The 16,573-nt window shown below is 29.4% G+C and overlaps 2 protein-coding genes across 2 annotated transcripts; one reads left to right on the top strand and one right to left on the bottom strand.

Annotated features, from left to right (window-relative positions):
* Positions 1-6,946: 6,946 nt before the first annotated feature.
* Positions 6,947-8,846, top strand: LOC114390853 (protein PPLZ12). Its single transcript, XM_028351760.1, has 5 exons — positions 6,947-7,202; positions 7,355-7,475; positions 7,572-7,663; positions 8,029-8,125; positions 8,240-8,846. The coding sequence occupies exons 1-5, from the start codon at positions 7,008-7,010 to the stop codon at positions 8,611-8,613; spliced, it is 879 nt and encodes a 292-aa protein (XP_028207561.1). The 5' UTR covers positions 6,947-7,007; the 3' UTR covers positions 8,614-8,846.
* Positions 8,847-9,338: 492 nt separating this feature from the next.
* On the bottom strand, positions 9,339-11,998 carry LOC114390852 (pentatricopeptide repeat-containing protein At3g62890-like). Its single transcript, XM_028351759.1, has 2 exons — positions 11,273-11,998; positions 9,339-11,109 (listed from the first exon to the last, which is right to left on the bottom strand). The coding sequence occupies exons 1-2, from the start codon at positions 11,945-11,947 to the stop codon at positions 9,913-9,915; spliced, it is 1,872 nt and encodes a 623-aa protein (XP_028207560.1). The 5' UTR covers positions 11,948-11,998; the 3' UTR covers positions 9,339-9,912.
* Between the last annotated feature and the right edge of the window lie 4,575 nt (positions 11,999-16,573).

The raw sequence follows: 16,573 nt of genomic DNA, 5'->3' as shown, positions 1-16,573 counted from the left end.
AATATATCGATTTGGACGGGATCATAGGCATCACACATCGAAATCACATTCAAATCTTTAAGAATAGGATAGATGCCAATTTAGCTACGATGTTGTTAAGATGTCTTATCATTTCGATGAATGTACATAAGTAACTACACTTTGAAAGTTAAGATGTAACTTATTTGCAAGAATTTATATTTCATACATGTTTATAATTATGTTAAGTTCTTACCGTGATGACACAAAATAGGGTATTCCATAAAAGAAGGGGAGGAGCCATGATTTTTATTTTTTATTCCATAGAAACTAATATAGTTAAGCCTGCTTATTTTACACAAAGAATCAATTTTCCACATATTGTGCACATGTTTTAATGAAAAATTTATAATTGAGATTAAGTTGAAAACCATCATAATTAATTAATTATGTTCAATAATTCAAAATGAATTTTACTTAATTTTAAAACAATGGACCCTCAATTATTGAGTTTGATCAGTTGAGCTAAGGTGCAGTATTGAGTTTGTAGCTATCAAACACTACACGGAAAATATTAGATTAAGAAAATGAATTTATAATGAAATCAGTAATATATATATATATATATATATATATATATATATATATATATATATATATATATATATAACTTCTTTAATAAAGTTTTGTTTTCTGTGATATAGGTGTATCTTGCGTACAGGCATTCAGCCAAAAAAATCTTACATACGGGCATATAACACGTAGACTATATTGAATTCTCTATTCACTTGAGCGTTAAGAATTTTTTTTAACCACCAAAATTAGAGTCTCTTACTTTTTGTGAGATTTTGATATATTTCTACAAACTTCAATCATTTATACATGCTGAGTACGAAACTAGTTCTGATATATTTCACTTAAAAGTTTTTCATTCATCTTTTAGAGTGTATCTTGTATGGATTGAACCTGGATGTTTGTAAGTTAGAGTATTTGCATGTAATTAATCCTCTATAAATTGATTTATTCATAAGTTAATTTTAGCTTATAAAAGTAATTTTTTTATTTTCTTCTCCTACAAATGTTTATAGATAAATTTATCTAAACATGACTCATTTATTATACAAGTTGTAATAATGCTTTTTCAAAGAATTACATTTTAAATGATATTTATAAACATTATTAAATTTGTTCTCAAGAAGTCTAAAACAATGATGCAAAAAGACTGAATTTGAGTACTATTTTTCTTATCTTTCAAGACTAATTTGAAATACTTAAGGATTAATATGATAATCAGGTGATAGGAGACAATTGATTAATAGGTAGTTAAGATTGAATCGTTCGAGTATTATTTGAGTTTGATCTTTAATGGAAATAATTTTTTTAAATTTTATATACCTTTCAATTGAATTTTGTATTAATCATGATCTATTTTTTTCTAATGAACCGAAGATTTAAAGGCAAAAAGAATTAATATGATAAAATCTCCTAACTTTCAAAAGCCATGCAACTTTTGTATTGATCTAAATTATAAATAAATAAAAATTGCCCTTATTTTTTGCTTCTAAACTTCAATGATCGACTTTTTTTTTTGGGCAAAATCGGTTTATACATATCGCGGTTGCGCTTCTCAAACTAAAGGTACCGGCAAAATGACTCAATATTTTTTACGATATTTTGTGCAAGAAAGAAGAAATACAAAGAAAAGAAAAAGATAAAGAAATATATAATATTAGAAAGTATTATTTTAATATATACAAAGAGAATATATATATATATATATATATATATATATTACATATAGAAAGTATTATTTGAATAATATATAACGCATATCTATTTATCTATCTATATTAAGCAAAAGAAACACGTACACATGCAAACAAATTCATATTATATAATAGGCAGACCTTAAAGACGTGCCAACACCAACAAAAAAAAACAGTCTATTCAAAGGTTGCATAATTGTTGGAGGGTGAAATTAGCTGGCTATGGGACATTAACAAGTCCCCTTTGATTCTTTCTGCTCCTGGAAGCCTAAACAGAGATCTAGATCACATCAAGTTGCTTCCCCTACCAAAAACATTGTTAACAAAGGGAACCACATGAATAAATTTTCTGTTTAATGGTCTTTAATTTCTTTGGATTATATATAAGGTTCACATTTGTCCGTTTCTGCTGGGGAAGGTAATGCAATTCATTAATTGGTGGACCTCGTGGGAATTAGTGTTGAATCTTATTTTTTTTCTTGATTTTTCTAAGTTAAAACTTCAACTATGTCCCATTTCCTAGCAAGGTCCAATTGGATTACAATAATATAATTAACAAAGCGGGGGAAATGAATGTGGGTTCTGAGATGATGACGATGTAGGCAAATTCAGCATATAGATTCAAGAAATAAACAAGTTGTGGGCCTATAGATTCTGGTAGATGGTTTTGGGTGCACGTTCGTATGGATGAGCATACCTCATTTATAAGCTTAATTTAATTTCTGGTACTTTATACTGTACCACTGTCTTTCTATGTACGAATCTAAGGCTTTTAAGTATACAAAGTATATATATATATATAAAGAAGTTCATGGGCACCAAGGTGCTAAATGACACATAGAGAAAGAAAGAAAATAATATAGACATGATACTATGATAGGTATTAGGTGGTATGATATAATAGGAAAAAAGAGATTTTTTTTTTATATAGATGATAGTGCTTGAAAAATAATTAATGGTGTTCGTATAGCACCACCAAAAAAAAAATGGTGTTATGCATATGGATATCCATGTGAATGTAGGGACATTACCACACGTGAAAATTATGCGTGCATGCATGCATCTGTTTGATCTTAATTAGTTGAGACATTGTACCAATAAAAGAGGGAAAAAAAAGATACGTTTTAATATTGTTAATGAGATTTAGTTTCTATATGCAATTAATATTTCGTCATATAGTTATCTAATCTTAATTTTTCATTTTGTAATTATCTAATCTTATAATCAATATTTTTTTATTAAGTCTTTTATTTTTTAAGAACCAAATTGATCAACTATTATAGTTTCGATGTCATGAATATCATTTTGTTAATTTATTTATGAAAATTGCTTGATAATAGGAAACATGTGAAAGAAAAAATGGTGTTTATACAATGTATGCCGTGGAATAAAAGAATCTATATTTAAAATATATTACAACAATATTTTAAGCAATAAAATCTTATTTTCAATATTGTATATTCACATTAGTATCAACTTTTTTATAAGGAAAACAGTAAAGAATAAATCTTTTTTTACTCTCATGTCTAGAAACTAAGTCTATGCTTTTGTTTATAAGAGATATGTATTTGAATATTTTTTAAAAAAAATGAGAGATTTGATAATTTCATATATATTTATCTTAAAAGAGGCATTTTGATTTAAGGCAAAGATAATTCTTAAATAATTACATGACTAATTATGATAGCTAATTATATAATTTAATAATAAAATCTTATTCTTATTTTGTGGATAACTTTTATATTTATAAAAAAAGATTGTTGGTTTATATTAATCATATTCTTGGTGCTTGCAAAAATATAATAATATTCACTAAAATATTTATTTGATTAAATTAAATTCTCTAATTTAATTATCAAATAAATTATTTTCTTATGCAAATATTGATATATTCGGTTATGTGTGATCCTATAGGTTTAATACTAAATCAGCAATATATTAGTTATAATTACTTTAATAATCAAGGTAGGTGTTTAGTAACATTTCTTAACATTTTGATAATATAAAATAGCATCATTATAGAAGAATAATATAATATTTCCTTTCATCATTTATAACTCAGAATTAACTCTAAGATATAGTATTATTGTTAAATTCTAATAAGTTAACACACTTAAGAAATTATTTTCTTCTTCAATTCAATTGTCCTAACCAATGTCATAATTATATTATAGAGTTTAAACTCATTATCAAAAATGGATGAATTATTTCTTGATTAATCATTAATTTTGTAAGTATTTAATTATGTCTTGTATCTATTCGACTAGTATCCTAATATAAGAGATTAGGTGTTCAAAATTCAAATATAATAAATAACTTGTTAAATACTATGGTAATTTTATATCAAAGGAAACTATTAAATTTTTTCTTAAAAAATTTCTATCAAAATATTAGCTATTAGAATTTCTCAATCAAGTTAATCCAATGATAACATTTACATGTGCATCATCTATACATATAATTTAATAATAAAATCTAGTTCTTGCTCACAATAATTTTATAATTAAAAATAATTTAGATTAAATTTATAAAAAAATTATTTCTCATTATCATAATTTCTATCGTAATAACAAATTTCTAACTTTAATCAAAGAGTTGTCAAATTAATAATTTAATAAAATAATAAATATAATAATAAGATAAAATAATTTTTTTTTACTAAAATTATTAGCAACATACACAATTATTCCCCACAAATTTTATGCACGAAAATACGAAAATTCAAATGAAGATCTGTAATCCGTTTCCTTCAAATTTATCTTTTATCTTTTCTTTTTATTTAATCACTAGTAAAATAGTGTTTCGTAGTTTTCGTGTTGCATAGACTGCGTACTTTATAACATTGCTGTTTATTTATTTCATGGATAAAGTTAACCATTTATTAAACTTTAGGGACTGCATTAGTTTGACAATGTACAATTTTAAGGATAATTTTAAAATTTCATTAATTTTATCGTCTTTTCTTTTAATATATTTTCATATCCAAATATAAACATGCAATCGTCTTCTCTTCCATCTTGTATTCTGTCCCATTTTCATTCCTATTTCTTTATTCCTATTCCATCACATAATTTGTGCTATATTTTTTCTTTTAATATTATAACATTATATTATTTTTAATTTATAAAATTAAGATAATAAATATTTAGTATTAAGTAAAAACTAATTTTGCTTAATTGTAATACTTTAAAATGATGCTATATATAAATATTGTTTTTATTATAAATCAAGGCAAATGACTTGGTAGATTTAGTGATTTTAAATTGTAACATGTCATGGGATCAAATCTCACCTCCACCATATGTACTACCATGTTAACATCATGACTAGAAATACTTAATTTCAAAAATTAGGAAGATAAATTCGTATATTAAAGAAAAGCTAAAAAAATAACAAAATCTTGAATTGAAGTTTACAGGAGGATCAAAAGTACAACCAAATCATTTTTATAAATTGCTTTAGAAAAAGTCATTTTTATAAATAAACTAATACAAACATTTTTTGTACTGCAAACTAATATATACAAACATAAATAGTTATTAAATACAAGTAAAATTATAATTAATTTAAGGTTTAAATATTTTTTAAATCCTTGTAATTTAGTATTTTTTAATTTTAGTCCTTGTAAAATTTATCTTGTATAATGATTTGCAATTAAATGACAATATAAACCATTCTTTTTTTCTGATTAAAAAAAGGTTTTGTTAATCGTGTTCTTAATACCATGGTTAAAGAATTAATAAATAAAAAGTTTTATATTATTGAAATTGCATGAAAAATCACAGGAAAGTGTAGTATAATATTTTTCAACAAAAAAAATTTAATTTAGATTTCTTAACAAATGTCTTAGGACATGCTGTAAAAAAAACAAATTTCTTATGATATTCGTCAATATTTTTTTATCAACTAAGTTAATCATTTAAAAATTGGAGTAAAGGCTCAGTCTATTTTTTTCATCTTTTCTTCTTACAAAATGAAAGGGATTCAGCTCAAGCAAATCACTTATCAACTATGCTGGTTTTAGTGTCGAGTCATGTATCTTATTTTATACAGCGATTAGTTTATAGATTAAGATTCATTTCTTTTTTATAGGGTCAATTTGTAAATCCTATACGTATTTGGTTTTAGTGTCTTGTTAATCAGTTTTTTTTTAAGATATTAAATAAGAAATTAATATAAAAAATATTTATTGTGTAAATTAAAGAAGAGTGCAAAAAAAATATCATGAATAATTTAATTTTTTTCTTTTAATAAAAAATATTTTTATTTTAAGTTTTTTAATTAATGTTTTTAGTTCGCTGATTAGTATTTATCTTGTTTTTATTGCACTTCTTGTGCTTTTTAATAGAGTTTTTATTGCTAATAAAAAAAAGGTAAAAGGTTGTGCGTTGAGTCATAAAGGAACAGTTAACGGGCCTTGCACGTCACTATTGGGTTTGGGTGTGTATTATTCGTGGAGCCCAAAGATACACCAATTAACACAGTAGAAAATAATTTCAAGTTATATAATATTTTTTGTTCACTTAATTTATTAAATAAATATATTATTTTATGTGTAAATATATTATATGAAGTAGTACTTGTGATCTGTGAATTGTGTTGCAAATCGCTTGATAATCGATAAAATAAATCTAATTCATTTATAGTGTGTTTGAGAATATATTTTGGTTAATTTTTAATTTTTTTTATTAGTTGAAAACTTATTTAATTGTTTGGTTAACAAATTTTTATAATAATTTTTAACATTTTTTAAAATATTAATTTTTAATTTTTATATTTATTCACTTTCATCTTTAAATATTTATTAAATTTCCTTTTTAATTTTTTTATTTAATAGCTTTTATGTAATTTTATATTTTCAACTATTTTACCAAATACTTCAATAAGTTAATTTTTTAATTTTTCAATTTTCAGATCATTTTATCAAACATTATCTGAATTAATATACGTAATAATTGTTTAAAGTTCAATAAACTTGTTATTACAAGTATGGTAATTAATATTATAATAATGATTTAAAAGTCATTAAACTTGTCGTATTCAACAAATATTTGTGGTTACGTAATCCAGTAAACTCATTTAAAAAAGGATAATCATGTAAATATACTACTTTTTTTCTTTAATTAAAAAAACAATTTAAAAGTATAAAGGAAGTATTTGAAAAATACACGACAAAACCGTGTTATTTTAATAAAAATTATATATTTAGTTTGCAGAAGAAGAAAAAAAAAAGAGGATATTTCAAAAGGGTAATTGTTTGTAATAGCAAAAAGCAAAGGAAGGATGGGGAACACGTTCTGCTTGTTCTGTGGTTGCGTTGCTCAATCCAGCGTCGGCGTCGTCGAACAGTGGGGTCGCTTCCACCGCCTCGCCCAACCCGGCTTCCACTTTTTCAACCCTCTCGCCGGCGAATGCCTCTCCGGTATCCTCTCCACCAGGATCTCCTCCCTCGATGTCCGCATCGAAACCAAAACCAAGGTATTTCAATTCTCAATTTCTTTATTCTTTTTATTTTGTCACATTCTGTTCTTAATCATAATTTGTCAGGTTCTTAATAATCGATGATGGTGATGGTCATGGAGAAAAGAATAGCAGTGAGTGATTTTTTTAAATCTTGAATTGTTTTGCAGGACAATGTGTTTGTGCAGTTGCTGTGTTCGATTCAATACCGAGTGATTAAGGAAAACGCTGATGATGCTTTCTATGAGTTGCAAAACCCTCAGGAGCAGATCCAGGCTTATGTTTTTGATGGTAGTGTTTTGTTAACGCTTCTTTTTTGTACACAGTTATGCCAATTTTGATTTCTTGTTTTAATTATGTGTTGTGTGGCTTGGTTTTGTGTTTCAGTGACTCGTGCTATTGTTCCGAGAATGAACTTGGACGAGCTGTTTGAGCAGAAGGGTGAGGTTGCCAAAGCTGTCTTGGAGGAACTTGAAAAGGTATCTTACTTTTGCACATGTAAAAGAGTTCATGTTAAAAGCATCTGTTTTGAAGTACTGGTGAAGAGAGTAGACAGCCTCGTGTTGTGAAAAGGGTTGGGGGAGGGGGGGGGGGGGGGGGGGGTGGACTAAGAAGGACTTTGGAGGAAATTGTTAAAAGGGACCTCGTCTTAAATAATATTCCTGAAAATTGGTTTTTAACATAGCACAATGATGTCATGTGATTCGTGTAGCTGGACCTCACATAGTGGGATGAAACTTTTGTTATTGTTGTTGTATTTGTTTTGAAATATGATGATGAGCAAGATTGCCTTGTGCTTGTTCATTTATGCTTGATTATTTATCTCCTGAATTTCATGTATCAGGTGATGGGAGAATATGGATATAGTATAGAGCACATACTCATGGTTGATATTATACCTGATCCTGCTGTGCGTAAGGCAATGAATGAGATCAATGCAGGTAATATATACTACACGGTTTTTAGAGCTTTTTTTTTTTATGGCAATATCAAGCAGTAACATGTCTGAATAGTGTTGATTTTACTGTTTATTGAGGATTGATTTTATTTTACAGCTCAAAGGATGCAACTTGCTAGTCAGTACAAAGGAGAAGCTGAAAAGATTTTGCTAGTTAAAAAAGCAGAGGCCGAAGCTGAAGCCAAGTATTTGGGTGGGGTTGGTGTAGCAAGGCAGCGACAAGCTATCACAGATGGTTTGAGAGAGAACATCCTCAATTTCTCTCACAAGGTAGAAGGCACTAACGCTAAGGAGGTGATGGATCTTATCATGATTACTCAGTACTTTGACACAATCAAAGACCTTGGGAATTCATCAAAGAATACCACTGTTTTTATACCCCATGGACCTGGCCACGTTAGGGATATTGGTGAGCAGATACGCAATGGACTGATGGAAGCAGCCAGTGCTCAAGTAAATGTGGAGGAGTGATTTTGTAATATTGCCTTAGAAAGTATCTCTCTCTCTGTCACACACACACACACACACACAATGATATTCTAGTTTTATTACTTGTGTATGTAATATGTTTCTGCTAAATTTTGTGGAAGAAAAGTTTTGTTCAGTTGGAAGTTGTAATATAAGATGTTTTTCAGTCGTATTAAATAATCTTTCTAGTCATGCTATATGTCAGAAATTCAAAAGATGATATGAAATTTGCTTTACAGGAAGAGGAAAAAAATCTAGTTTTTTTTGCTTTTCTGTTTTATGGAGTATAGACATGTGAACAAACCCAAGTAGTATGTGGTGCCCGACATTGTTAAGGTTGGAATGCGTGTGTTTTCAATTTATAAGTTGGAAACAGTTTCAGTTCTATTTTCCAGATTCACAGAATAAAAAGAGTGGATACAAGAATATTGTTCCTTAAATGTATAAAACAGTAGAACTTTATAACAAGATTTTCAACAATTGGTTTCTATTTCATAATTTTCAATGTCGTATAATATTTAAACATCACAAACAATATTAAAATAGGTGTCGTAGCAAGTCAATCATCCCATATGTAGTTTCCAATGTCTGCATCTATTTTGTACAAAATTCTGAGTTGCTCCCTCTCCAGTCTGTAACATGCTCGAATACCTGAAAACTCCAATGTCAAAAATGACAATTAAGGTAATGAATATTTTTGGAAAACTACAGCTTAAAGTTTCATGTAATACGATGTGGACAAAACATTACCAGTCATACGTAAATGTTGCTCAATACAACCACGAAAATATGATAAAGCTGAAATAATGTTGGTTTGAGGAAATAACCTCACAGAAAAATCTATTGGTACATATTTAGATCAGAATAAAAGATTTTGGGAAAATGGGACCTCTACAAGATGTCAACAAGAGTTATACAGAAATTTACCCTTCAAACTTGAGCTAGCACAACCAAGCTATTGCTTGTTCAGTATATGTGCATAATAGAAAATGAAGTGTAGAAACCTCAGGCAACAGCCATTATGTGAAGTTGTGAAGAATTGACGCTACCATAGAGGGCATTCTTCAAGAATCAGACAAAAGCATAAAAAGCAAGAGAAACCCTTAATAAGCCAATTGCCGAACTGTTCAATTATTTTCTGCACTAGCTAATAGCCTCTAATCAAATGCATACCTTTGTCTAGCCAACTCAATATGTGAATGAGTTTGCCATATAATTAAAAATGCTCCTTTGTGTCAAAGGAGGGCAAATAAGAAAACAAGCACCTTGATACTTATGAGACATATGTAGCAGTTTCCTTATCTACCAATAGTCTTTGCAAGAGCAGATTCCATCTTCAAAGTGGTGATACCTTGTTCTGTCTCTAACTATAATTACTCTGTTGTAAACCTTGGAGATGAATTTTGTTGCCTGATGACAATCCCCGCATACTCTTAAATTCTTCACAATGCGAATTGGAGTTCCATTTGCTGTGTTCATCAATCCAAAAGCAATAGCCAATTTCTCACTGTGTACAGACAGAGCAGTCTCTTTATCTTCCTCATCATCAATATCATGCAAAAGTTCCCCTAACTCAGGAACATACCCAGCACTCTTCAACTTAGTTGTCATCTCATCCAAAAATGAATAAATCTCCATACTTTGAGGATGGGATTGATCTCCAACAAGGAATTGATGGAACGTTCCCTTCAATTCAATTGAGCTGCAACCAGGAATCTTTTTTCTATCCCTACTGATTTCATTCTTCTCTCTCAGAATTCTTGCTTCATTCCATCTCCCAGATGTAGAATATATATTACTCAATAGAACATGACAGCCTATATGGTTAGGATCCATGCCTTTAATGATCCTGCCTATTCTATATCCTCGCTCCATATCTTTATAGATTCTACACGCATTCAACAGTGCTCCCCAGATTGCAACATCTGGAGCCATAGGCATACTTGAAATCATGTCTTCAGCCTCTTTCAAGAGACCAGAACGACTAAGTAGATCTACCATGCATCCATAATGCTCTATTTCTGGGGTAATTGCATAATCACTAACCATCAATCTGAAATATAATTTCCCCTCCTCAACCATATAGCCATGACTACAAGCATTCAATAAGGCAATGAATGTGACTTTATTAGGAGATATTTTTTCAACCTTCATTTGTTCAAACACATTTATGGCCTCGTTGGGCATTCCATGCATCGCAAACCCACCAATCATGGCATTCCAGGGCCAAACTTTTTGCTTTACCTTGTGTTCAAAGAAAACTCTTGATGCTGATTCTATCTCTCCGCACTTTGCATACATGTCAATGATGCTAGCAAGAAGCCTCTCATTCATCTTAATCTCACCCTTCCCAATGTAAGCATGGATCCACTTTCCTTGATCCAATGCGACTAGATTTGAACAGGCTGCAAGAGCACTTACAAGGGTATATTCATTTGGCTTGGGACCTATTTGCAACATCTCGTGGAAGAAATCCAAAGCCTCCATGAAACAACCAACCTATAGTAAGCATGAAGTAACTTCAGACAGAGTACATTAACAATTAAATACAATAAATATGATATACTTTCATCAGCATACTAGTGAAATGTCCACTTCAAAGGAACAAAGCAACCATGTTAAAATGTGTCATTATTTTTTTTACTTTCCAATCCACCAATACCTGAACATAACCAGCTATTATAGTACTCCATGACACAACATCTCTTTCTCGCATTCCATCAAATAATTCCTTAGCTAGACTCATGTTACCGGATCCAACATAGGCAGCAATCAAGGTGTTCCAAGAATACAGGTCTCTATCCACAGCCCATTGAAATACCTTCTGGCTCTCCCCAACAAGTCCCCACTTCCCATACATACCAATCAAGGCATTCACAACAAACACATTGTTCTCCAAACCAACTTTCACAGCATGAATGCGAACCTGCTCTCCCTCCTGCACGCCCAACCCATTGCCACAAGCACTGAAAGCAAATACAAAGCTATATCGATTTGGGAAAAGGCCCAAATCCTGAGTTAGCGAGCGGAACACTATGAGGGAATTGTGGCAGGAATGGGGTGACAAAGAATGTGCTTTGATCATGGTGTTATAAATGAACAAGTCCGGTTGAGGAATTTGATCAAACAGTTTGTGGGCATAAGAAAGAGAAGCACAAGCAGCAAGCTTGAGGAGCTTGTTGGCTGAAACAGGGTGTGAGATTAGAGCTGTGGTTATTAATTGCGCATGGGTTTGCTTAATTTGTTGCATTGATTTGCATGAGTCAATCAAAGAGACAAGTCTACTATAGTGGTCAGAATGAAAAGGTTTTGCAGAGGTTGTGTAGAACCGCATCATGTTTTGAAAAGGTGTTTTTTTTTTTTTTTTGCTGAATGTGTTTTGAAAAGGTGCTGGTTATGTTATTTTGGTAAAACATAAAAAATAAAAATAAAAATGTGCTGAATGAAGTAATACTGATTTCAACTTACACAATCGACAGATAGCCCAAGCTTCTTGTCACAACTTGAGCCTGTTTGAATAGTCTTGGCCCTTTTGCCTATTGGCAAATTATATGGGCCATATTATGGGCTCTAATTCTACTAGGGCTTAAGGAATACTTATTGAAGAGATAGTAAAAAAATATTGAGAAATATTAGTATCACACTTTCTAATACTTTTTTTTTAGTAAATAGCTTATGCACTAAGTAGAAAAGATTTTTATAGTATTATCCAATTACAAAAAATATATATGATAAATTTTCTGATTTTTATAAATTATTTTAAAAATTATATCAAAAGATAATTTATGATTGATTAACAATATAAAACAAAAAATTTAAATTCTACTTTTTTTTAATACACTTTCTTATTGGAGAAATTTACTAAATGTGTAGATTTAATTCTCTATTTGGTGGGTTTCATTTTCACACTAAGATAATTCAATTTTAATGCTAAGAGAAAATGTGTTGGGTATTGGTAGAGTACATAGCATTCCATTTCTGTGGGTAGAATTTTTATAGTTTTGTACTTGACATGTTGACTTTATGTTAGACACAATGCTCAAGATTAATATACTTTCAATGTTTGACCTTGTTGTTGTCTCTTTCTTTTCTGAATATAAAAGAAATAACTCAACGTCTTTAGAATAAAAGAGTCTTTAAACTCGTTGATAGATTGTTAAATGACCACAGGATTATGTGCGTAACTTGGAAGCAATAACACATGACTTTTGTGTTTTTTTGTTAAAATTGACGTGAAAACTAGGATAAATGTATGTAATTGACATGTTATCAAAACATGCTAGAAGCTTTTAGATGTTATTGCGTATTGTCTTAGGATGATTTTCATAGGAATGTATATCTTTTAGTCAAGTGGATTACTATATTTTTTTCCCTATATACTTAGAGCGAACATATTAACATTTTTATTCATCTAATTACTTTATGTATTATCCACTAAAACTATAAAGTTAAATCATCTTTTTTTTTTCCAACAAGTATTTATAAATAGTGTAATTAACCAAGTTTAAGAAACTATGATGAAATGTGACCTCTATAACATTCTAACTAATAACAGAAACTGCGTTATGAGTATAAACTACCGGAAAAAAAAACACAATTGGCCCAAAGAATTGATAGGATATATTCATTGCAACTGCATGTTAACTACTTAAGATTTTTTCTATCAATATAGTTTCTTAAACTATTAATGTTTCATGTGTGTTACGTAGGCTCACACATTATATCGAACAACTCAATGACACTCATTTAAATTCAATTTCTACACACACAAATAAAAAAATACAGTTCAGTTCAATGCAAATCCAACCCATCAACTGAAAAATTATTAGGTAGTATGGGACTATCACATACTCAAATTTTCAATTTAAGAAAAATATATAATAGTTTTAGAAGAAAAAGAAAAGGATTAATAATACTTTATAAATTATTATTATTATTAATATATAAAGATTAATGGTGACTTGGTGAGTATGATGGTCTTGAAACTTACTGATGATAATCTATGCATCAGCTGGGTCAATTTGAGACTTTATCCCAATTTCACAATATTTACTAACTGACAGTGCACATTAATATTGGTAAGTCTTCTTTTCTTTGTGCCGCAGCCTTTTACTGTTTATTACTACTATCAATGAAATTCTAGGTATGATTAACAAAGAAAAATGGTTAACCGATCTTAAACGGATTCTTCAACTGTTAAAGTTTTGTCCCAACAACACTATTCAACCACGCAGCTTCTAATGAGAATATGTATTTTTATAAAATACCGAAGTACTTTATTCGATTGATTTCATCACATCTGTCATTGACTTCGTTAAAATCCCTTGCAACTTGAAATTGATTTGTAATGCATTGTACACGAAGTTAAAATAAATTTTGAAAAAGAAAAAGAAACTGTATGCACACGTGTTTATGAATAATATAATTAATAGGTTAGAGTAATTTGCACTTAACAAACATGACTACCATGATATATAATGCATATACTATTACAAACTAATATGATTAACAGCCCAATATACCTAATTAAGAATCTTAGCAAGCTAATTAGGTTTGAAGTGGTCCAATGGGATTACATTTACATGTGTTTTTGCTACGAAGCCGAGTACAACAATAATAATAGTTTTTGGTGGCAAGTTGTAGGAATTGTTTGGGAGTACAACAGTAATTATGAAACTAGCTAGAGGAATACAAGAAAGAAAAGTATAATAAAGCTTTGTAATGATCATACACGATAAGCATTATTAGGTAAGGTAAGGTAAAATCGAGATTTGATGGCTGCACTAATTTGTTCTCTGAGAGTAAAGTTCTAACTAAGACGACAAAAATTCATTATTAACATGAGATTTTCCATCTACTTTTGACGTATTTATTTTAATTCTCTTTCTCTTTTAAAAAAAAATTATACTTCATTAGCTTTGAACTTGGACCTCCTTAAGTTTCTAAGGCAAGAAAAATATAAAATAAAATAAAATCAAGCTACCATAGCATTATCTTGAAATGAGATCTCGTAAGAACTCCATCCATTACTTTCAGAATGAGGGTATGGTTAGCTTTCAAGTGTGAATGATTATTGGTTGGTCACTTTACCAAAGTAGTGTAATCTAATTGGGTAATAAAAATTTTGCTGATTGGTGCTATTATATATATATATATATATATTACTCTTCAATTGTTACCTCTCCCTTCTCTTCATACCAATTATAAATCATATTTATGTATTAGTCTCTATCTAATGTCTATTGTCTAATAATGCTAGGACCCATCCTTCCCTTTTAATTAATGCAAATTCTAAGGGTTTGTGGGTAATAGGCTAATAATACCATACAATAATTATTATTATTATTTTTCGATTGTTTTCCTGATTCTCTTGAAATAGGGGCCACTTATACAAGAGCCAATTATGCCATAGATTGGTGGGATAAACAGTGAAGGCAGAATGAGAAAAGAAAGAGATCTCATGCAGGGAAGATTTGTTTTGGCAAAGTTTGTAGGGTTCGGCTTTAAGTGGGAGCTGCAAAAGTAACACACCATGTGATAGAAATAGCACATAATGGCTTGTACTTAAAGTTTGATGCCTAACAAGTGTATGCAGTAACGTAACAACTGTAGTAAATGTCTAATTTAACATGGTATTAATTCTTCGTATGTCATTATATAACATGTCCATTCCTTGAACCTTTGCTTAAGCCGTACAATAAGGGATGATTATGATAAGAGGAAATGGTAAGTGAGTTAATTACAATTAGCAAAATTTTAAGCAATACTAATAGTGCCTTTTTGGTTAATTTTACTGAGTTGGGTTGTGAATTACTGTGTATCTAATATAGACAGACACCTCTCCAATAAACATTTGCAATTTGCATGAATATGATATCACTGGTCTTTGTTACAAAGTATTGTTTGAAATTGATACTTGAACTCTTTGAAACCATATAACAAGGATGAAAACAAAACCATATAGAATCAAAATATCTCCAATCCAATTTCAATCTGAGCCTCAGATTTGTTATAAAAGAAAGGGGAGGAGATAGAATATTTTTATGTAAGGAAACTTAGGCTATGCATCGGTCACGTGAGATGAGTCTTAGTTTGAAGGATTTAATAAAGCCTTGATATTGCATATAGGAAAGAGAAATGGCTTTTAGAGAGTCCTTAAAATAAGAAACCTTTATCATATTTTAGAAGTGTTCAGATAGAGAATTTGATAATACATTTAAAGTTTATTAAACATAGATAAGAACTGACTCTTAGCATAATTTAAATTAAACTGTAAGAAAAAGCATAATTTAAATGAACTTTAAACTAAAATCCATGATAGCTCAGAATTGTTAACATTTTACTTTCATTCTATTTGTCTTCTCTGCGGTTTTAAGGGGAAAATGAAAAGAAATTTCAAGCACTATGCTTCCAGTAAATTTCTAGATGCTGATTTGAGGAGTATAGTTTTAGTGTGATTTACCTAATTATCTTAACCTTTTACTAATTATAATGGGAATAAATACGTTAACTAAAAAAAACGATTATTCCTCACAATTCTAAGTTTACCGTATTGTGGACTAGTAGACTTCATATCTTTCTGAAATCTCTGCGTCTAACACTGTCACAATCAATTATATGGTAATTTCATGCCTAATTGTATTAAAGTATAGTTTGGTTGACCTTACGACATATGGTTGAATTTAGTTTAAGTTTAACTTAAACTCAAAATTTATCCCATTAAGTTAATTGAGATTGTGCAAGCCTTCATAAATTCTATTTAAATCATATCTATACTTGATAAGGAATCTCAAAAGATCATTTTAGATAATTTATGTTACTTCAATCCTCCAACTATTAAGAATATTACTAATTTAATTATTAATACATATAAACTTGATATTAATTTTATATTTAATCAGAAAAATATATTATTTCGAACCTCGAGTCTTATGATATGTACAAAAAATAATATGCTTTGATT

Source organism: Glycine soja, chromosome 16 (genome assembly GCF_004193775.1).
Source record: "Glycine soja cultivar W05 chromosome 16, ASM419377v2, whole genome shotgun sequence".
NCBI lineage: Eukaryota > Viridiplantae > Streptophyta > Magnoliopsida > Fabales > Fabaceae > Glycine > Glycine soja.
Note: the sequence above shows the minus strand (reverse complement) of the source record. Positions and strands in the feature narration are given on the sequence as shown.